Below are 22,443 nucleotides of genomic sequence, written 5' to 3'. Positions count from 1 at the left end.
CTTGAGCCCAGGAGTTGGAGGTTGCTGTGAGCTATGATGCTACGGCACTCTACCCAGGGGGACAGCTTGAGTCTCCTGTCTCAAAAAAAAAAAAAAAAAAAAGAAGCTTCCACTCATGGCAGAAGGTGAAGGGGAGCAAGGATCACATGGCAAGAGAGGTTGGAAGAGAGAGAGCGAGGTGCCAAACTTGTTAGCAGTCAGTTCTCCTGGGAACTGAGAACTCACTCATTATCATGAGTGGCACCAAACTGTTCATGAGAGATCTGCCCCCATGACTCAGACACCTCCCACTAGGTCCCATCTTGAACATTGGGGATCTAATTTCAACATGAAATTTAACACCAAATGATAGCACAGGTATTACTATGTAGTAAACAATGCCGGCTGATAGTACAGCTCCACTTAGTCTACATCTTCTACAGATTAGAATCGATACCATATAGTTCCCACATCATTACATTCAATCCACACAACCACAACACTTTTTGGAAACATTAACTTGCCCAAGGCCTGACCACTTAGGAATGGTAGATTAGGCATTTGAACCCAGGAATTCAGAGTCTTTTGTCTTGACCTTGCACCTTTGCAGTAGGTCTTTACTGAGCTCTCCTTGTATCTAGCCCTGTGTATCTAGCAATGGGGGAGCAACAGGAGAAGGATACCCCAGTTCTGGCCTTAGAGGTTCCCAGTCTACTTGGAGGAACCAGATTCAGCAGACACAAGATAGTGAAGGATCAGCGCAAAAAAGAATGGAGCAAGAACAGAGTGGAGGACTCATGCTGGGAGTTGAGGGCAGTGGGAGAAATCAGGGAAAACTCCCTGGAGGAAGAGAATGGAGCTGGACTGCGGGGGAAAGGAAGGTATTGAGGCTGAGAAGAGCAATGAGACCCTCTAGAGCAGTGATTCTCAACCTCCCTAATGCCATGACCCTTTAATATAGTTCCTCATATTGTGGTGACCCCCAACCATAAAATTATTTTTGTTGCTACTTCATAACTGTAATTTTCCTACTCTTATGAATCGTAATGTAAATATCTGATATGCAGGATGTATTTAAGTGACCCCTGTGAAAGGGTCGTTTCACCCCCAAAGGGGTCGCGACCCATAGGTTGAGAACCACTGCTCTAGGGGCTGCCCCATCTGGCTCACAAGCAGCCTGCTCTGATCTTCCAGAGCCCTTTCTGGAAGACATAGGACAGTACTGGAGAGTTCTGGAAGGTGCCAATAAGGAGGGGGAAGGGTGATTAAAAAGGCAGAAGACAAGGAAATTTTCCTGGCCCAGAGAGAGGAAGTGCCTATATTGTTGGAGAGGTGAGAACCCTGTGGATGCATAACTAATAGAGAATGCTTTGGACCATGGAATGGGAGAAAGGACACTTTGATTCAAGGCCATGTGCCTTCACTCCATGCTGCTTCTCCTCCTGTCAGGGCAGACCATGGGGAAGCACTGTAGCTGTCACATCTAAACCTCTGGGCCTCCTACCCCATCCCATGCTGCCCCTCCCCTGTTCCACAGTGGGCCTGGAGCCAAGGCTTGCAGCCTCCCTGCTGTTTTACCATTGGCAGCTAGAGCCAAATCTCTGTAGGCTTCAGGGAAGGATGATTTGACAATATGTTAACGAGTTTTGTTTTTAAACAGCCACAAACAAGGGCAGCCAGAGCCATTTAGTCTGGGCTGTGGAAGAAAAGCTCAGCCTGGCATAAGTGAGGAGGAGTTTTGGCAACCATCTGGTGAATCTAATCAGGGTAGACAGCCAAGCACTGTTGTTAAAAAAACCATGTCAATTATGTATTGAGAAAAAGGAGTCTGAGTGTGTTATTTAAAGTTATAAACTTGTTCAACAGAAAGCAAACTATATCTCTTCCAAATTGCTGAGGAAAAAAATTTGTAAAGAAAACAGAGATCTTATAGCAAAAGATAGAAGAAAAAAGAAGCAACAAGAAAACATAAAATCAGAAAACAGAAAATAATATGGGAGAATTGAGATCAAACATATATTTGAATAATAAATGTAACTGGATAAAATTCATCTTTTAAAAGAAAAGGGCTGTGATTAAACTTTTTAAAAACTTTAGCTATGTGCTCTCAAATACAAACCTAAAACAATGTGATTCAGAAATACTAGAAGTGAAATAATAAGGTAGATCAGGCAAATGCAAATAATGACAACAAAATCAGGGTGCTTTTTGTTTGATGAAGCCAAAGTTAAAAGCTTGAGATAAGACACAGAAGGTCCAACTTGTAATAAAAATATAACTATTAAGAATATATTTGCTTGGGATTACACAGGACTTAAATGTATAAAACAAAATTCGCTGGGGAAAAAACTGACAATAGTACTATAGTACCGGGGGATTTTACCATATTTCTGTTAATTCTCAATATTCAAATATAAAGAACCAGACAGAGATCTAAAATATATGCATAATAAATCTGACATAACATGATAATAAAAATAATAACTAACACATAAATAGCACTCACTATGTGCCAGATACTGTTTCAAGCACTTTACAAATATTAATTTAATTTTCACAATAACTTTTATGAGATAGGTAGTACTATTAAGCCTGTTTTACAGGCAAGGAAAGTACTAGAAATAAAAAATAGGATTAAAACCAAAGACCTAAAATGTAAAAGCCATTCTCTCTCTTTTTTTTTCCCCAAGGACCATCATTTGAGATATAAAAGCCATTCTTAAACCCTGGATCAAACAGAAAGTAGTTTCGTGGGATGTTCATGGATGGTCATTTAATTAATTAATTAATGAAAGAAGATCATTCATGGACCAGAGATGATACTATGCTATAAGTCAGAAGTTACGATTTCACAAATTTTGTCTAGCTGCGATCTACAAAAATAAGAAAATAGAGGTAGGAAAAAAACTATGGTAGAAAAAACTGAAAAATAACAATATTGAGAATACTGCATGTGGATTGTAACCAGAATGGTAATAAAAGGAAAATTCATTTGCTTAAATACTCATTATTAAGTAGAGTGTAAACTATTTAACTCAAGAAATTATAAATATATTGACAAAATAAATTTAGGGAAACCAAAGAAAGTAATTAATAAAATGAAAACCTATATTAATAAACTACAAAATAGTGAAACTGATACACAAAATTCAAAAGCTGATTCCTTGGAAAATTAAAACAATCAGATACCTACTAACTAATGTAATCTTTCATATTTCCAAAGGCAGATTCTTTTAAATTCTTTTTTGTTGTTGCTTGTTTGTTTTTGTTGCTTGTTTGTTTTTTTAGAGGCAGAATCTCATTTTGTTGCACTTGGTAGAGTGCTGTGGCGTCACAGCTCATAGCAACTTCCAGCTTTCAGACTTCAGCAATTCTCTTCCCTCAGCCTCCCGAGTAGCTGGGAGTACAAGCACTCATCACAACGCCCAGCTATTTTTTTGTTGCAATTTGGCCAGGGCCAGGTTCAGACCTACCACCCTTGGTATATGGGGCTGGCGCCTTATTCACTGAGCCACAGGTGCTGCCCCTCTTTTATGTTCTTAAAGAATTTAAAATATTATAATGTGTGGGAAAAGATGGAAATTCCAGAAGTTATTTTTATGAAAACTAAATACTGATTTTTAAAACCTCGAGTGCCACAGAGATAATCTAGACCAGTTTTCATACTTCATACTCCATATTTATGAATAATGATGCAAAAATTTTAAACAAAATACATACAAATAGGATCCAGCAATATATTTAAAAGATTAGTGATGTCTATGATAAATATGTCATATCCTAAAATGTCAGGATGGTACTAAATTAGAGAATCTATTTATATGAAAAGGGCAAAAAGGAAAAGCCATATGATTATCTCAATGAATGCCTGATTTCTTAAACTCTGGTAAGAATAGAAGTGAAATATATTTTCTTAATTTAGCATAAAACTTAACTCTCAAATTAATTTCTATCATCATCATTAGTAATAAAAGCACTTGAAACATTTTCATTAAAATCAGGAATAAGAAAAGGATAATTTAACTACTTTTCAGCTGTTGTTTATTATTTAATAATAGTTTTGAAGTACTAGCCAGTGCACTTAATCAAGAAAATTAAATACATGATATAAAAATTGGAAAATAAAAGAACTGAAGTCAATCCAATTAGTCAAGTATAAAAACATGACTTAAAAATCATAGAAATATGTTGTTAGATAATATGATTGCCTAGAAAAATTTAAAAACCTATTAACATTATATGGCCAGGTATAAAATAAATAATACAAAGAATTGTTGCCACTATTTCTGTTTTATACAAAGGGAAACCTTTTAGTCACTAGTGACATTTCTCAACTATTCCATACATGCCAAGCACTGTAATCATAAAGTAACTGGGAATAAATATAACAAGAACTGGGACGGTACCTGTGGCTCCGTGTGTAGGGCGCAAGCCCCATATACCCCGGGTGGTGGGTTCAAACCCGGCCCCAGTCAAACTGCAACAAAAAAATAGCCAGACATTGTGGCAGACACCTGTAGTCCCAGCTACTTGGGAGGCTGAGGCAAGAGAATCACCTAAGCCCAAGAGCTGGAAGTTGCTGTGAGCTGTGATGTCACGTCACTCTGCCCAGGGTGACAAAGTGAGACTGTCTCTTAAAAAAAAAAAAAAAAAAAACAGAGAACTGCATAAACAATGCTAAGAAGTATAAAAGAAAACATAGATAAATTTACTGTGGTCTTGGGTAGGAAGACTCCTCTATGGAGTCAGTACAATGACAGTACATTTTCAAATTTTTGAGACAATTTGATAAAATATTGCTAATGTGTTTATCTTAAAAATTATTTCAAATGTCCCAGGAAACTCTTGTGATACTAATTCAGAAATAGAGAGCAGTAGAACTACATAAAGAGGTGTGAAATCAATGTAAGTAAATACAGAAATGTAGTATAATCGTAAAGTCGACTCCTAATCAGCAGATTATGAATGGATTATTTACTAAAGTGTTAGGAGAGTTGACAAGTTGATCTGAAAGTTATTAAAATGGCTATTTGCTCCTTATCAAAATATATTTGGTTTTTAAAATTGTAATATAAAACATTGAAACCACAAAGTTGAAAAAAAGAGAAAAAGAAAAGAAAGGTCATTTTTTTTCCAACCTTGGAATAAGCAAGAGCTTTCTTAACACCAAAAATTTTACTAAATGAAAATTGTAATAAATGACATAATCATATTAAAAAACATAATAATAAGTGAAAATGAAGTATAGAACCCCAGTAAACAAAAGTAAACCAGATTTAAACACACTGAACAAACTAGGGTAGTTTTATAAGACAGAGAGTTAATGTCCCCTATAAACCAGACACTTTAGTAAAAAAAAAATGGCAAAGGATATAAACAAGTAATTCACAAAAGGAATGCTGCAAACATCCGAGGGAGAGAGAGAGTTTGACAGCACTAGTAATAAAATAAGTTAAAATGAAATACCAATGAGTGAACTGAGAAGAGTGAAAAAAGAGAAACAGCCCCAGTGTCAGTGAAGTGGTGGGATAAGCCACTTTCATGCACTGTAGATGAAGTGTACCTTTGTGTCTCTGACCCATTCTCAACCTGTATGAAAAGCACACCTTTGGCCTGATGCCCCAGTTTATCCTCAACATAATCAGACAGAGTGTTCCCTGCAGTGTTGTTTCTACTAGGGATAAATTGGCAGCAACTGAAATGTTCATTCTAAATAGTAGCAGTATATGCAAATAATAAAGTAGTATGCAAATAATAGTATAGTACTATTAGTATAATAATAACAGTAGCATAAATAGTTGCAGTAGTATATGCAAATAATAAAATATCCTTTTGAAAGAAGGATAGACATTATTGTATGTATTCTTATTATTGAGTGGATAAATGTTCACAACATATTGTTTAGTTGAAAAAGTAATTTCAAAGCAAGTTTTTAGTATACCTGATAAAATTGTGGTGTATATAAGTGTGCATATATGAATGTGTGTGCTCACGTATATACAAACACTGGCAAAAAGAACATTTACCTACATGTTAGTATTAGTTACTTTGGTGTTATGAAATTGAGGCTGCATTTTACTTTCTTTTTTAGAATTTCTACATCATTCAATTCTTTATAAGAACCATACCCAGAAAAAAAAATGCCTTCTTTTTATCTTGAACAGTTCCAAAAGTCCATGTGGGGACTTGAACGATCCTGTTGTGCTCATCTACACTTGACCCAGTTAGCCATATATATGCCTTAGCAATGCATATTTGGGCATTGCTGACGGCACTGGCCCTGCCCCTGCCCCTGGATCACTGTACCTCACAGAGGCCCCAAAGTCAAGATAGAAAGGCCCAGGAGTGACAGGTGGAGGCAGCTCCCCAGGGCCCTAGTGACGTGTTTCGTTGCTTAGATGGGGAGCCTCAGAGCACTCTGGATGGAGAGAAGTAACTTGAGAGGAACAGAGATATAAATCAGAAGGCTGGAGGTGGAAGAAGGCAGCTGGGAGCCAGGGGAGTTCCTGTGCTGGCTCAGGAATTTGACTGGAGGCAGAAAGGAGGTAGAGAAAGAGTTAGAGCGCCTAGCATTTTTGAAACTTTGACCCTTCAATTCAGAGGATTGTGGCAGATTTGACTTTGTCTACTCCTGTGCCTCCTAAACTTCTTGTCTACAAGCCCCTTTTACTATCATTTATTTGCTTTCAATCACTCTCACTGTTTTTGGTTTATTTAAATAAACTTATTATAAAGTGTAAATCATTTTTATTAATTGGGAACCAATATTATTTCCTATGAAAAGAAGATAACTGTATAAAGTAAATAGAGCAAAAACCAAATGGAGGGAAAGCAAGGTTTTATGTTGTTTCCAACAGAAAGCTGTGAGCTGAGCCTCCACACCCTCACTCCTTGTTAAAATGGCCGATTGGCACGTTTTAGAAAGATCTTAAAGCCCCAAACTGAGACTTGCTCTTGAATGTCAAAGGAGAGGAATTCTGTCTTACTGTCCACCCACTACATAAGACCATTTCATGACCCACCTTGGAGGGCACACTGGTCAGGTCTAACCCTGACCAAGAAGGAATCCCTCCATTGCATTTCTCACATCCCTGCCTGGTGGGCAGCAACTATTGTTAGAAATATTGCCTAGTGCAGGTGGACTTGACAGAGATCAGGACGTCGTATCCCCTTTGTCTGGCCCTGTCTGCAGGCCTTTGAGGACATCTACCTGGAGGATCGGAAGACCGTCAAGGTTCTGCTTGAGTATGCTGACAAGATGTTCACCTACGTCTTCGTGCTAGAGATGCTACTCAAGTGGGTAGCCTATGGCTTCAAGAAGTACTTCACCAATGCCTGGTGTTGGCTCGACTTCCTCATTGTGGATGTGAGTGTGGACACTGAGGGGAATGGAGGGGGGAGACTCATTGCCAGAGTAGGAGGAGCTAAGACAGAGAAGCAGGAGGATGGGGCCAAATAGGAGTCAGCAGACTGAAGTGGGTTGTGCAGCTGTGCTGTGGTGCAGGCAGAGGGGAAAAGGTCCATCCAGGGAGGAAGAAGAGAAAAGGAGTCCTGCCATCAGAACCCCCAATTTGGAGCCAATTACAGGGAAACCTAGGCCCTGTTTCTGGGGCAGAGAGTCCAAGAGTATTCCAGGAAGGGGCATGAGCCAGGGTGGGGGTGGGGGCTCAGCCACTCAGGTGCCAGAGAGGGACGTGCACAGACAAGCTTATACTGTGGCATTCACCGTGGCCCAGTGTGCAGTGTCTATGAGGTCCACAGATGGCTGGCTAGCCCAGACCCTATGTGCCCACACAAGGGGGACAAAGTGAGCAAAGGCCAGAAGGGAGAAGGCTGGTGCAGGGATGATGGGAAAGCATGTAGAAGGTAACATTAAAGAGAAGGGGGGAAAGCCATGAGTGCTGGCTCAGGGGTTCCATGTTGCTACCCTGGAGACCAGGCAGCCGTGAGGACTTGCTAGCCCAGGGTGCATCCAAGGAACACCTGGGACAGGAGGTTGGCAAGTCTTCTGAGCACCTGATGGGCAGAGGAAGTGGGAAGCTCCTGCCTCACAGCTAAGGCCCTGGAAAACTGGTAAGCACCAAGCAAGATCTGGCAGGGGTCCTGAGCACTGTCAAATAGGAGAATAGCCAGTGAGGAAAAAGCAAGGCTCAGGGTGTGGGGCAGCCCTGCGTCTCTCTCACTGAGGGCAGAGGGAGCCATGGTGGTCAAGGGCTCAGGTGATTATATTTCAGTGCTGGATCCCCCAGAACAGGAAGGGGGCCAAGACCTGCAGATTGAGAAGGTTTTTCAGAGGGCACCAGGTTTGTCAGTGACTCTGAGTTTGGCATCAAGTTCTGCATACCAACAGGGACCTTCCTTCCTGAGCTCAATCTCCATACCCCACTCAGAGGCCAAAGAGAGGGGCTCAGTCCCCAACAAGCCTGGCCAGAGGCCTGACTTGGGCCTCCAAGCATGTAAGGAGCTATGGTGAGGGTGGCTTGTTGGGCTAGAATGTATGCACAGAGACGCAGACCCAGGTATGTGGACCTCCAATGTGGGCCTCTTTCTGTCACCCTACGGCTGAGAGGTACTAACACTAGGTTGATGGGTATGGAGTAGAGAGGGGGAGGAAGGGAAAATACCTGGCAGCCCAGCTCAGCCCTTAGAGCCTCCCTGAGATGAAGGAAACGACCTCCTTCCCTGCTGAGGGGCCACAGGAAGGCCTGAGGCATCCCGACCCAACCATTCCTGTAGCTTCTTAGACAGTAGGGCCTGCCTGGGGACTCTCCAAGGCAGGTCAGAGGGCATCTGCAAAGACTTCTGGGGAAGCTCACCTCTCAAGCCACTTGCCACACACCACTTTGGGGAACTCAGAGCTGTGGCCAGGGAAAGGGAACTGTCAGTGCTTCCCTGTTCAGGCTCAAGATAGGAGAATGAGCCTGTGGAGAAGACAGCTGAGGCTCACAGCATGGAGAAGCCTTGCCTAGGCGTGAGCAGAAGGGAGTGGGTGCAGGCATGCAGCTTTCTTGACAGCAGCCATGCTCTCATATACCCCTCACCCCTAGCCTATTGCCCCAGATTCATGGGAAAGTTGATCGCAGCCTCAGAGTCTAGGGAAGATGCTTCATGCATTTTTTTCCAATAAATACTATTGAGCATCTATTATGTACAGGTACTATTTATTGTAGGTACTGGAGGTCTCAGGGGACAGATATACAAAAACTCCTGCCCACATGGAGAAAGGTGGCTGCAAGCAATCAACATAATAAATAAGCCAATTGTATATAATGTTAGAAAGTGGTATCTACCATGGAATGAAAGGGAGTAGGAAAGGGAAGGGGAATAGGAGTGCCAGAACTTAGAGGGTAGGCTGGAGGGGAAGGTGCAGGGTACAGCCTTAAATAGGATGGCCAGAGAGGGCCCACCTAGGTGACATTTGAGCAGACTGGAAGCTGTGGTTAGGCAGGCAAACGTCCAGCAGAATGTTCTGAGCAGAGGTTGGAAAAGCAGCATGGAGGTCATGTGGTGGGATCAGGCCTGTTGTACTTGAGAGACTGCAAGGAGACCAGAGTGCCTGAGCAGAGAGAAGGGCAGGAGATGAGAGGCCAGACGGCATGGGAGGGGCAGTGTGCAGCTGAAAACAAGGGCTTTTATTTAGAATGAAATGGGAAGGCAGGGGATGGCTTTGAACAGAGTTCTGAACAGTTCTCTTTGCCATGGAGGAGAGGGGAGAGGGCAACCAGTGGAAGCAGAGAAAGAGTTAGGAGTCTCTGGCAGTAATCAAGGGCAGATAGAACCCCAGCCTGGCCAGGCTGGTGGCAATAAAAGTGGTGAGAAATATTTGTGCTTCTGATGTATTTTGAAGGCAGAGCCAACAGGAAATCCTGAAGAGTTGGACACAGGGTATCCGAGACAGAGAGGAGGCAGGGATGATGCCAAGGATTGTGGCCTGCGTAGTTGGAGGGATGGGGTTGCCATCACCTAAGACAGGCAGACCATGTTGAAACAGATGGGACAAGCTTTGGAAAGAAGAGAGACTAGAGGGTAGCCTGCTAGAAACTGGGCAGGTGGACTGGCCGGGGCTGGTGCCCTGGAGGCCCTGCCCTCAGGAAAAGGTGCTCCCTATCTATCTAGGAATCCACAGCTTGGCACCATTGAGGGGTGAGTTGGAATAATACAGAAGTTGATCCTGGGGAGTCTTCCTACTCCAAGCCTCTCCCCAGCCCCTCTCCCACCTGGTGCTGCCAAGCCTGGAAGGTGGCTGTCGACTTAGGCCCCTGCCTTCAGCCCCTCCCTGCCTCAGGCTGCCTGAGTGCCAGGGTGGTGTTAATGGTGATTGCAGGGGAGGTCAGGCAGGAGGCCATGTTCAGCCTGTGATCACAGGCCAGTAGGGAAGTAAGCAGGGAGTAGCTGCCCACAGAGCTTTAGAAGGATAAAATCCACCGAGTAGAATTTCCCCGTGGGGTGGGGCAGAGGCCCCCATTGCCACCAAGTCCTCCCCTGTTTTCCTCATTTGAAGATGCGGGAATGCTGCCAAGTCTGGCTGTGGAGAAGTGCCCCAGGATTGTCTGTTTGCTCACACTTAACCCAGGACTGCCCTTCCATCTCCAAAAGAGGCTTCTCTGAGGGAATAATTTGACTTAAAGAAAAAAGTATGGAACCAAAAGTCCAGGCTTTGTGTCCTTGCTTTGCTATACCAAAATAGTGGGTTTGGAGCTCACTTTTCTCATTCGTAGAACAGGGATAATGCATCCGAATGTTGTAGGGCTAACAGAGCTGTTACAGGGCATATGTGTTAAGTGCATGTAGCAGGTTCTCAACAAAGGTCTAAAACCCAGGATACTCTTTGGCTTCAGGAAGCCTGGCCCAGTGCATAGCAAGCCTGTGAAGATAGTTCAGTCCAGGAATAAAAAAGATTCAACATGGGAGGCCTGCTGGCTCTCATGAACCCAGTCCCTGTCTTAAGTGGGCTAGGAGCCCCACCTTCTGTCTCTGGAGCTATACCCATCCTCCTACCTCCACTTTGCCTCCTATAGGTCTCTCTGATCAGCCTGGTGGCCAACACCTTGGGCTTTGCTGAGATGGGCCCCATCAAGTCACTGAGGACACTGCGTGCACTCCGCCCCCTGAGAGCCCTGTCACGATTTGAGGGCATGAGGGTAAGAGAGGCTGCTGCCTTCCCACCAGGAAGAAAGAGGCATATGCTCTGAAGTTGTATCAGGGTATTCCTCTCTCTCCCCACTGGGGCATCCAGCCTTAGAGTTGGCCTTTCATCTATCATGACCATGAGATCGACAATCCTATCCCATAGCCAAGGAGTTCAGTTAGTGTTTGCTCTTGATAAGGGCATGGACTCCGGGAACTCCCACAAACTAAGCCTCCTCTCTGTCCACTTGAGGTGGTGGTCAATGCGCTGGTGGGTGCTATCCCGTCCATCATGAACGTCCTTCTTGTCTGCCTCATCTTCTGGCTCATCTTCAGCATCATGGGTGTGAACCTCTTCGCTGGGAGGTTTGGGAGGTGCATCAACCAGACTGAGGGAGACCTCCCTTTAAACTACACCATTGTGAACAACAAGAGCGAGTGTGAATCCTTCAATGTGACTGGTGAATTGTACTGGACCAAGGTGAAGGTCAACTTTGACAACGTGGGGGCTGGGTACCTGGCCCTTCTGCAAGTGGTAAGTCCCAGAGAGAAGGGACTTCCTTCTCGCATTGGCTCTCTAGCAGTACTGCCTTCTCCCACGATGGGGTCACACTGGATTTTCACAGTGGGATCACAATGCCCACTGAAGGTTAAGGATTCTCCAGGGATTTCCTCCTTAGGAAGTCTCCAGACTTTCAGTTCTAAAGCAGATGCCATATTCTCCAAAGTGCATGGCATAGGCCAGGTCAGCACTGCAGCAGAGCCATCCCTGAAGCTGGTGGTCAAGTTGATCTCTTCAGGCTTTTTGGTTACGTTAAAAAGGAAAGACCACATGGGCAGTGCCTGTAGCTCAAAGGAGTAGGGCGCTAGCCCCATATGCCAGAGGTGGCGGGTTCAAACCCAGCCCCGGGCCAAAAAAACTGCAAAGAAAAAAAAAAAGACCACAGATTACACAGGGCCTGAATTATCAGCAAAATTGTGACTATGGCCACTCTCTGTTATAAAAGGTAGTGATAATTCTTATGTTGTTTGAAAGAATATGTGTATTTCCATCTTTGAATTGCAGGAAGTATGATATTTAAACACACACAGTCCTTCCAGAGTTCCTGTACATTTTCTTAGTATGGTGGCTTCAGTGATTATAATACATGCCATAAAATTAAACTACCATTAACCTCGACAACAGAAATACAGTCAAGAGTCATAATTCACAAACGTGCAACTTCCTTCTCTTGCTACCCCAATCTTAAGGTCAAACACTTGTCTTTAGTCCTAAAAGCAAAGGAAAACTGCAAACTTCCACCCATCCCTTAAGTCCCAGCTGTAGTCCCACAAAGACTCCCCTGCAGTGCTTAGTGCACAGTGGGATTAGAGCCAAACCCAAAGAGTTATTTATCCCCATGACCATCCCTCGGAGTGTCAGAACTTTGGAAGGAAAGTCCATCTTTATAGACAGAGAACTACTCACCTTTCCAGACAGAACCACTCAGTAGCTGGAAAGAATCAGTCACAAACATCTCATAACCTTGGGTGCTCCCCAGCAGTTTCCAAAGCATTTCCAGGCCTCTCTTTAGGGATGAGGGCTTCCTGGCACAGGGAGCTGAAGTTATTTGGCTTCCACAGGTGGCCTCAGTTTCCCCATCTGCTCCACCTGCCTTATAAGAACTCTTACACACAAAAAGTTTGTGTGACTGAGATGGTGCCTTAAAGGGGGCTTGGAACAGGATTGGATTTTGCCAAAAACACAGTGAGACTCCACTGGGCAGCCAGTCTTACCACTTTGCATGGCTGTTGGGCTTTTCTGAATCTTCACAGCAGCCCAGTCTGGGGCAGACAGTGGAGCCAGCACCAGGGTTCTGTCTCATTTAGCTTCCCTCTTTAGTCCCTTACTATGGTGTGCTAGAGTCAGCTTGTGCCAGCTCATAAGAGCTGAGAGTTACATTTTCAGTAATTTTGCAAGCTGGTTGGTAAGCAAAGTCATTATAAAAAATTAAATTTTATAAACTTATAATTAACTAAATGATATTAAAACAAATGTAAAAATACTGAAAACTCATCATTGCTTTTTATTATCATCTGTGTTGCTCTTGTTCACATCTATTATATCTGGACCAGGGGTCCTCAAACTTTTTAAACAGGGGGCCAATTCACTTTCCCTCAGACCATTGAAGGGCCAGACTGTGGGCCCCAGGATGAGTCGGCTGCTAAGCAGGACAGGCAGCAGTGGCAAAAACACCCAGCAGGCCGGATAAATGTCCTAGACAGGCCGCATGTGGCCCATGGGCAGCAGTTTGAGGACGCCTGATCTGGACAGTGGAAATACTATAATGCCATGCTCCTATGCATCGCATTGGGAACTTAAAATTGACCATAGTGAGAATATTTCCCCCATAGAAATTGGTAAACGATAATCAGGGCTTTTTTTTCTTTTTCTGGAAAGCCAGTTGTTAGCCAGTTACCAACACTCCACTGGCAAAAGCATCCCCTTAAGTACAAGGAAAGTTTAGGATTCTTCAGGGACCATGTTAGTCTGTGGAGCAGAAGCCAAGTGCTTCTCTGAGTTGCATGGCAAAGGGGACCAGGTCAGCACTGCAGGTGACCTCAAGCCAGAACAGAGAGTCAAAGCTTCACTTGGCACCTACTGCCCCTGGCACCCACTGTCAGGATGCTGTGCTGTTTTAGGATCTCAAGTGAATGTAAAGTGCTCGCTTAAGTAGCACATATACTAAAATTGGAATGATACAGAGAAGATTCGCATGGCCCCTGTGCTGTTGCAGGAAGACGAGGCTCAGTGGAGAGAAAGAGCACCCAAACACCACGTTTATAACTGGAAGGGCTTTATTTATCGGCCAGGAGCTTACAGCATAAAAGATTTCCAGATGGCCGCGTTCCACTACTGGTTTGGCCTTTTCTTTTTTATCAATAGTCAAAAAGTTCCACCCCACAGGTATTCTTCTCATTGGCCAGTTTGAATCAAGCAGGAGATGCTATGAGCGGGAGATGCTATCTGAGCCCTACAGAACTATAGGATTTCACAGAACTTGGAAATTTCCAAGTTATAAATTCCCAAGAGCTGAGTCACCATGGAGAGGACCTTGCAGGTCCTTGTATTCTTATGGTCTCCTTGAGAAGATCTGTTCTCCTAGACCTCACCCTTCTCGGGTATTCTCTCTCAGTGCAAGGATGACACGAAAACTCATAAAGTGTTCCATATTTTAAAAAAAAATGAAGTGAATGTAAAGCTGAAGGGCAGACCTCCTTCAAGCCTTGTCACTCTTGGGCTCAATCAAGAAGCTTATTTCACACTGTGTGGCCTTCTGGGGTATCTGCTCAGCTGTTTCTCTACCTCCAGCTCCAAACGAGGCCTTTCTCTGAATGCCCAGCCATGTGGACATTGCTAAAGGGGTGGGATGGGACTGCTTGCTTCTTCTTATAGGAGGCTCTTTCCTGGCCTCTTTCATCCATAAAAGAGCCCTAAGTAGCTCAAGCAAGATGCAGACTTAAATGACTGTCTTAATCTTGTCTTTTCCTTCCAGGCAACATTTAAAGGCTGGATGGACATTATGTATGCAGCTGTGGATTCCAGAGGGGTAGGTTTCCCACAAAATTAAACACCTGAGGCTCCTGGCTCCTTGACCACCAGGGAATAAGTGTCTGCATCAGAAAGACCAGCAAAGGCAATATCTCATGTGTCAACCTGGAGTTCAGCCTTCCTGGAATTCCCAGGCCTTCCCCTGGAGCAAGGTTGCAAAGTCTCCCAAGAAGTTCCAAAATTCCCAAATGTCTTTCAAATTAAACCCGCTATAGTTTATTGAATCTTACCCCAGGAGGAAGGGGTGGAAGTAATGGAGATGCAAATCAAGTTTCTTCTTTGTCCTGTGTCCCACCCAATCACACTGACAGTTCAGTAAAGACTGAGAGACATATACTCCAGCCTTCTAGTGGCACAGGGGCTGAAGCCACACATTGATACTGTGCCAGCCATGAGCCCAGCATGCCAGCTGTCCTCACCTGGTACCATTTACTCCTCCCACTTCTATCCTTACTGACCTCTGGCCTGGTTCTGGGCTGGTGACCTTCCTCTGGCCACACTCTGTCTCCCACAGAATAGACACCCCCAACCTGCCCTCTGCCTCCACCTGCTCCCTTCTGTCTGATCCCCAAGCCCCCAGCCTGCCTGACCCCACTGTCTGATTTCTCCCCTCAGTATGAAGAGCAGCCCCAGTGGGAATACAACCTCTACATGTACATCTACTTTGTCATTTTCATCATCTTCGGGTCTTTCTTCACCCTGAACCTTTTCATCGGCGTCATCATTGACAACTTCAACCAACAGAAGAAAAAGATATGTAGACCACAGGCGGGACAGGGCAGGGCTGGGTGCCATTCTGGCTCTAGGCTTTATCTTACCTGCCCTGTTGGGGATGGTCCTCTTCTTGCCCCTGCTGGAATGGGGTGGTAAGAAGGGTGTGTCCACGGGTATAGCACACCTAGGCCTATGAGAATATAAGAAGGGCCTCTGGCAGGAAGGCAGGAAGCCCCATGCCTGCCTTTTTCTACCTGAGTGATGAGGCTGCTAAGAGAAGCTGAGGTGAGGGTTTTGGATCTGTTCACCTGGTCCAAGATCAGAGGTCATGGGTGGGGCCTGTACAGAGGCCCAGGGACTTCCTGGAGCCCCATCAGACAGGCTATGATTGGGTTACAGGCAGACCAAGTGGATAGAGAGGATCCCTGGGCTGGCTGAGCTGGACAGGAGGTAGGGGGTGGGCACTGAATTTGCATGTCACAAAGCCAGAGAGATTTCAAGGTAAATGGGGACAGGAACACTGGATAAGCAGGCTTGGGGAAGAATCTCTGGTGCAGGATGGGGACATAATTCCTCATCCAGAAAGGAAGCCTGGCATCTTCATCAAGGAGGCAAGATCTCTATACCCTCCATTTCAGAGCCTCTGAGAACCCCACAATAAGTCTGGTACCTGTCTCTCTGCACTTAGGGGGCCAAGACATCTTTATGACAGAGGAGCAGAAGAAATACTACAATGCCATGAAGAAGCTGGGTTCCAAGAAGCCCCAGAAACCCATCCCTAGGCCCCTGGTGAGTTAGGCTCCAGATTCCATAGGAATAGGGAGGATCTTCTGTGGGGCTCTGGGACACTCCCATACCACACAGCCTGGCAGCCAGCAGGGCCTCTTCAGTCTTTCAACTCATCCTAGGGGTACTCTCAAATGTCTAACCATAGAGAGAGGGCTTAGCCTCAAACAAACAGTGAGGAAGGCATAAGAAGGCTACAGTGACCAATGCTCCCACTAATAGGAAGTACTCTGCCTCTAAGTGAGCCCCCTCTTTCCTTTCAAGGATGCAGGCTTTCCCCACAGAAAGCAAGGAAGTGTTCACAGCTCCTACTCCTACCCTTAGAGCCCCCAGAACAGTCAGGGAGCTATATTCCAGCATCCCTGGGTCAGTGGAGCCAGGACTTCTGCAAAGCCAGAGCTTCTGCTAGACTGACTCCATGGCCCCATCAAGCCATTCCCCCAAAAGCATGTGTGTTTGTGTGTGTGTATTGAGGCACAGGGGTGAATGAGTTCTCAGAGAAGTTAGATAATATAACCTAAAACACTAGCTAGTAAATAGTAGCCCCAGTTTTTTAATCTAATTCATCAATTTCATCTGATTCTTTCCTGTTTACTACGCTTTGTTCTAGATTAGTAGGTTGTATGTGTGTGGGTGTTTGCATGTGTGTATGTATATATGTGTGTTTACTTATTTATAATCTCATCTCTCTAACAAAGTAATCTGGCTGATTTACAATTATAGACATGTATAAATATAGCTAGTAGAATAAATAGAATCAATTCCATAAAAAGAGTGGAGAAAATGTATTAATCTGAGGGCTAACACAAGTCCTAGAACTGAAGTTTAAATTTGACCTTAAACCTTCAGTCTGGGGGAACAAAAAAAGAAGCACAATGAACAGTGTGTTAAGGAAACTCAGTGTGAGAGAAATCTCTCCCTACAAATACATCAGGGAAGGCCTCGCAGAAGGAGAACACCTCGGAGCTGGGCCTTGAAGTCCAGAGAGGTTTTCTGCAGGAGAGCCAGGTATTTCAGCCTCTGTGACATCTTCCTCTGCACTCACCCTAGGCCATAGGGGGTCACTTTGGGCTTGCCAGCAGGGGAATAGACAGGTGGGTAGTCAGACTAAGAGACCGCAGGCAGCTTGCTAGCTGACCTGAGGGCCCTGCTGAGAGCATCCTGTGTGCCCCTCCTTTCAGAACAAGTACCAAGGCTTCCTGTTTGATATTGTGACCAAGCAAGCCTTTGATGTCACCATCATGTTCCTCATCTGCTTGAATATGGTGACCATGATGGTGGAAACAGATGACCAAAGCCCTGAGAAGGTCAGCATCTTGGCCAAGATCAACCTGCTCTTTGTGGCCATCTTCACGGGCGAGTGTATCATCAAGATGACTGCCTTGCGCCACTACTACTTCACCAATAGCTGGAACATCTTCGACTTTGTGGTTGTCATCCTCTCCATCATGGGTGGGTATGCAAGTCAGCTGGACAGAGAAGCCCTCCCCAGGCTAAGCCTCCCCTCCAGCCCTGGGTGTCTACTTCAGTCCAAAAATAACACTAAACTCCTTCATTCTTTTCTCTCTGCATTTTTTACTCCTCTCCTCACATACATATACCCTTCCAGAGAGAACCTGTCTGGAAAGGTCTGCTTGGGCCAAAAGGGCCAAGCTGGCAGAGGACCCAGCATCCTCTCCTGGCCCTACCCTCCAGAGGACCCAGGAACCCAGTTCTTGGGCTACTTGGAGAGCTTCAAGGATAAGTCTAGCAAAGCGGGTGGGCACTGTGAGGCTTTCTGGGCCTCCTGAAGGAAAGCATATACCCTAGAGGCTCCCTCAAAAGGTGAGTCCCCAAGTATGGGAGGTAGGTTGCCCTCTAGGGTACAAGCTATCCATGAAGATGGAAAATTCTGGGGTCTAACCAACAAGGTGTATACCAGGCTCCTTGAGATATTACCCACCTCGTGCAATTCACCTTATAAAGTCAGCATCCACAGGAGATCATACAACTAAGGAGCTGTAGAGATAAGATCCTCACCATGTCCATTTGACCTCAGAGCCAAGATTCCTTTTTTTAATATAACAGCTTTATTGAGATATAATTCATGTATCATAAAATTTGCAGAAAATCAATATAAAATTTACTCTGAGGTATACAATTCAGTGGTATTTAGTGTATTCACAGAGCTGAATTCACAGTACAATCATCACCACTATCTAATTTTTATTCACCCCCCCCCAAAAGAAACTCTACCCATTTAGTATTTACTCCCATCTCCCCTCTCCTTCACCCCCTGAAAATCACTAATTCAGAATTTTGAAGGACTGCCAAACTGTTTTCCAAAGTGGCTACACCTTTGTATATTTTCACCATCAATGAGGATTCCAATTATTCCACATCCTTACCAACACTTGTTATTGTCTGTATTTTTTATGACATCTATGCTAGAGGATATGAAGTGATATCTCACTGAAGTTTGGGTTATATTTGATATAATGATGCTGAACATCTTTGCTTGTGCTTATTGGTCATTTGTATATCTTTCTTGGAGAAATCCCTTTTCAAATCCTTACATCATTTTTAACTGGCTTATTTATCTTTTTGTTGTTGAGTTCTATGAGTTCTTTATATACTTTGAATACTAGTTCCTTATCAGAAATGACTTGCCAATATTTTCTCCTTGTATGTGTTTTTCATTTCTTGGTGTCTGTTGCAGCACAAAAGTTTTTAATTTTAACGAAGTCCAATTTATTTCTATTTTTTCTTTCATTGCTTATACTCAGAACCCAAATTCTTGACCCTAATCCCACGGGGCTCTAGCCCCATTGGGGTGACTCTGACTTTTGCCTTTCTATCATGTATGGCCTGTACCTCTGGTGAACACTAAGGTAATGCAGGGGCTAGGGCAGGCACTTCCATCACTGTAGTGATGGGCAGATGGGCAGAAGCATGAAGCAGGGTCAGGAATGTTCTAGGGGGCCAAGGCATGGGTGAGGGTAAGATTGTGCTTTATCAGTCTGGAGAGAAGCTTTAGAGAATACAGAAATGCCAGCAGCAGGATTGGAACCACTGGAACCACTAAGGGACAGTCTCAGAGGCTTTGGGAGGTGCTGGATGTAGCACCTGCTGGTCTCATGCTTGGGCTTTATCAGTGAAGCTTGGTTAAGAGGTCAGCTTGGAGTCAAATCCCAGCTTCTTCCTCACTAGGTGGCAACTTGGGTAAGTTACCTCACCTCTCAGTTTCCTCTTCTGGAAAATGAGGATGATGATATCAGCTCCCTTCCTAGGGTGATGGGAAGGACAAAACAAAATAATGGCTATAAAGTATTTGGCCCATTGCTCTCTTGACTACAAACAGTGGCCACCTATAAGTCAATGACATTATTATAAGGAGTCTGGAAGGGGCACTTGGGCCAATGTGAGACAAGTTTATTTCATTCTTTCTCCTACAATTTATATCTATGCCTCTTAAAGCTCTAAACCTGTGTAGTCACTAGAGACTCAGGGATGAGGAAGCTCTGGCAGGAAGCAGAATTGGGAGGGGATAGAAACTATCACTGAGAGGCTAAGAGAAAGCTCTAAGGCATGTTGTGGTGTCAGGGGAGCACTGATTGCTGGGCCAGTGGTTCTTGCTCTTCAATGTGCACATAAATCAACTGGGCTTTTAAAAACACAATGAGCTGGGGATAGAGCTGAGATTCTGCCTTGCTAATAAACACCCAGGAGATCCCAAGGGTTCTGGTCCTTGGACCACACTTTGAGTAGCAATGAGCAAAAAGGCCTGAGTTTTGGTCCAAGCTGGTTGTCAAGGTGCCAAGCAGGTGCCCTCTGGCCTCAGAACCATGATTGGATGATGGACCCATCCTCTGTTGTGCACTTATACCCTGAAGATTAAGGAACAATGGGGCTGAGAAGGCACTTTGCAAAGGATGTGGGTCCTCATTCTCTGCATCATAGATACAGAAATGGATACTCAGAGAGGCAGGAGGTGGTCATCCTAGCATGCTTAGTTAACTCAGTCCTCCTAGAAAGGCCTCCTGTCTCTGGCCCCTTATTATACAAAGACCTGTTCCCCTCAGTGCTTCTGGCTGGAGGGAGGACAGAGGTACCCTCAGTGGCCATGGTCTCTGTTGTTTCCCACAGGCACTGTGCTCTCAGACATCATCCAGAAATACTTCTTCTCCCCAACACTCTTCCGGGTTATCCGCCTGGCCCGAATTGGCCGCATCCTCAGACTGATCCGAGGAGCCAAGGGGATCCGCACACTGCTCTTTGCCCTCATGATGTCCCTGCCTGCCCTCTTCAACATCGGGCTGCTGCTCTTCCTCGTCATGTTCATCTACTCCATCTTTGGCATGGCCAACTTCGCTTATGTTAAGTGGGAGGCTGGCATAGATGACATGTTCAACTTCCAGACCTTTGCCAACAGCATGTTGTGCCTCTTCCAGATCACCACATCAGCTGGTTGGGATGGGCTCCTCAGCCCCATCCTCAACACGGGGCCCCCTTACTGTGACCCTAATCTGCCCAACAGCAATGGCTCCCGAGGGAACTGTGGGAGCCCAGCTGTGGGCATCCTCTTCTTTACCACCTATATCATCATCTCCTTCCTCATCGTGGTCAACATGTACATTGCCATCATCCTGGAGAACTTCAGCGTGGCCACAGAGGAGAGCACAGAGCCTCTTAGTGAGGACGACTTTGACATGTTCTATGAGATTTGGGAGAAGTTTGATCCAGAGGCCACCCAATTCATTGAGTATTCAGCCCTGTCGGACTTTGCTGATGCCCTGTCTGAGCCACTTCGGATTGCCAAGCCCAACCAGATAAGCCTCATCAACATGGACCTGCCCATGGTGAGTGGGGACCGTATCCATTGCATGGACATCCTCTTTGCTTTCACCAAGAGGGTCCTGGGGGAGTCTGGGGAGATGGATGCCCTGAAGATCCAAATGGAGGAAAAGTTCATGGCTGCCAACCCATCCAAGATCTCCTACGAACCCATCACCACCACACTCCGGCGCAAGCATGAGGAAGTGTCAGCCACAGTCATCCAGCGGGCCTTCCGCAGGCACCTGCTGCAGCGCTCCATGAAGCATGCCTCCTTCCTCTTCCGTCAGCAGGTCGGCAGCAGCGGCCTCTCTGAAGAGGATGCCCCTGAGCGAGAGGGCCTCATCGCCTACATGATGAATGAGAACTTCTCCCGGCCTCTTAGCCCACCCTCCAGTTCCTCCATCTCCTCCACATCCTTCCCACCCTCCTATGACAGTGTCACTAGAGCCACCAGTGATAACCTCCAGGTGCGGGTGTCTGACTATAGCCGCAGCGAAGACCTTGCTGACTTTCCCCCGTCCCCAGACAGGGACCGGGAGTCTATCGTGTGAGCCTCACCTCTGCTGGCCAGGGCACACTGAGAGGCAGCCTGTTGCCTTGTGGCAAACCTGAATGCAATCACAAACCAGCCTGGGCCTTCCTGGCTTTGAACTTTCGAGATGAGAGACGAGCCTTAGCCCCAAGGATACCAAGGCAGAGTTCTGTGGCACCACATGGGCAGCTGGAGCAACTGGAGGAGCTGAACTTTCAGGGTGCCCTATCCCTGGAGGCCCCACACATACCTGTGGCCTGGTCTGCTCAGGCAATGCCTTGGGGATCTGAAAAGCAACTCTGTCCCAGCTACTGAGGCAAATATAAAACAGAGACTGTATATGTTGGGAATGGGCTTTCATAAATTTATTATATTTGATATTTTTTTACTTGAACAAAGAACTGAAGTTTTTTCCATGGATGTTGGAAGCATTTCACACTGCCTCTTCTGAACCTGAACAATAGCATCTGTGGAGCAGCCCTAACTCTGTTCTCGAAGCAAAAGTGGAATGTGGTGTGGCTCCCACAGGCCTTCACTGCCTAGCAGGGACATGGGGACCCCTGCAGCTTAGGCTGAGGTGCCGGGAGGGCTGACCCCCCCTCACTCACGTACCTGTACACACTCCTCACACAGACAGGGTCCAGGCTCCCCTCAGGCCAGTGTCAGGCAACCATCTCTGCCTCTAGCCTAAGGGAGACAGGCCTCTGCCCTGGCCCACAGATGGTGACTCTGGCCTTCCATTGTCTCTAAGGTCCCATATTTCCCCCTCTGTTTTTCTGTAGGCCATATTGGAATCAGTCATACAAAAATAAAAAGCTTCCAGAGGACAGTGGCCTGGGTCCCAGGGCTGGTCCTAGGCCCTGATACTGCCTTTTCTTCCCCTCCTGTAGAGTATTAA

At 45.4% G+C, this 22,443-nt stretch overlaps 1 protein-coding gene and 1 pseudogene across 5 annotated transcripts in view; both read left to right on the top strand.

Moving 5' to 3' along the window:
- Positions 1–22,177, top strand: part of SCN5A (sodium voltage-gated channel alpha subunit 5) — a 76,306-nt gene extending 54,129 nt beyond the window's left edge. Inside the window, exons 20-27 of one of the 5 annotated variants that reach the window (XM_003794467.2) lie at positions 7,172–7,345; positions 10,998–11,120; positions 11,360–11,641; positions 14,643–14,696; positions 15,314–15,451; positions 16,097–16,201; positions 17,380–17,554; positions 20,324–22,177. In XM_003794467.2, the coding sequence (XP_003794515.1) occupies positions 7,172–7,345; positions 10,998–11,120; positions 11,360–11,641; positions 14,643–14,696; positions 15,314–15,451; positions 16,097–16,201; positions 17,380–17,554; positions 20,324–21,564 (2,292 nt within the window). In that variant the 3' untranslated portion in view covers positions 21,565–22,177. Of the gene's footprint in view, positions 1–7,171; positions 7,346–10,997; positions 11,121–11,359; positions 11,642–14,642; positions 14,697–15,313; positions 15,456–16,096; positions 16,202–17,379; positions 17,651–20,323 lie in introns of all 5 variants that reach the window. The other 4 variants (XM_003794463.2, XM_023515918.1, XM_023515917.1 and 1 more) reach the window with 4 other exon arrangements.
- Positions 13,808–13,931, top strand: LOC111726838 (annotated as a pseudogene).
- Positions 22,178–22,443: the final 266 nt, after the last annotated feature.

The sequence above is a fragment of the Otolemur garnettii genome, unplaced genomic scaffold (assembly GCF_000181295.1).
Source record: "Otolemur garnettii isolate 467f Iridium unplaced genomic scaffold, OtoGar3 scaffold00082, whole genome shotgun sequence".
Taxonomy (NCBI): Eukaryota; Metazoa; Chordata; class Mammalia; order Primates; family Galagidae; genus Otolemur; species Otolemur garnettii.
Note: the sequence above shows the minus strand (reverse complement) of the source record. Positions and strands in the feature narration are given on the sequence as shown.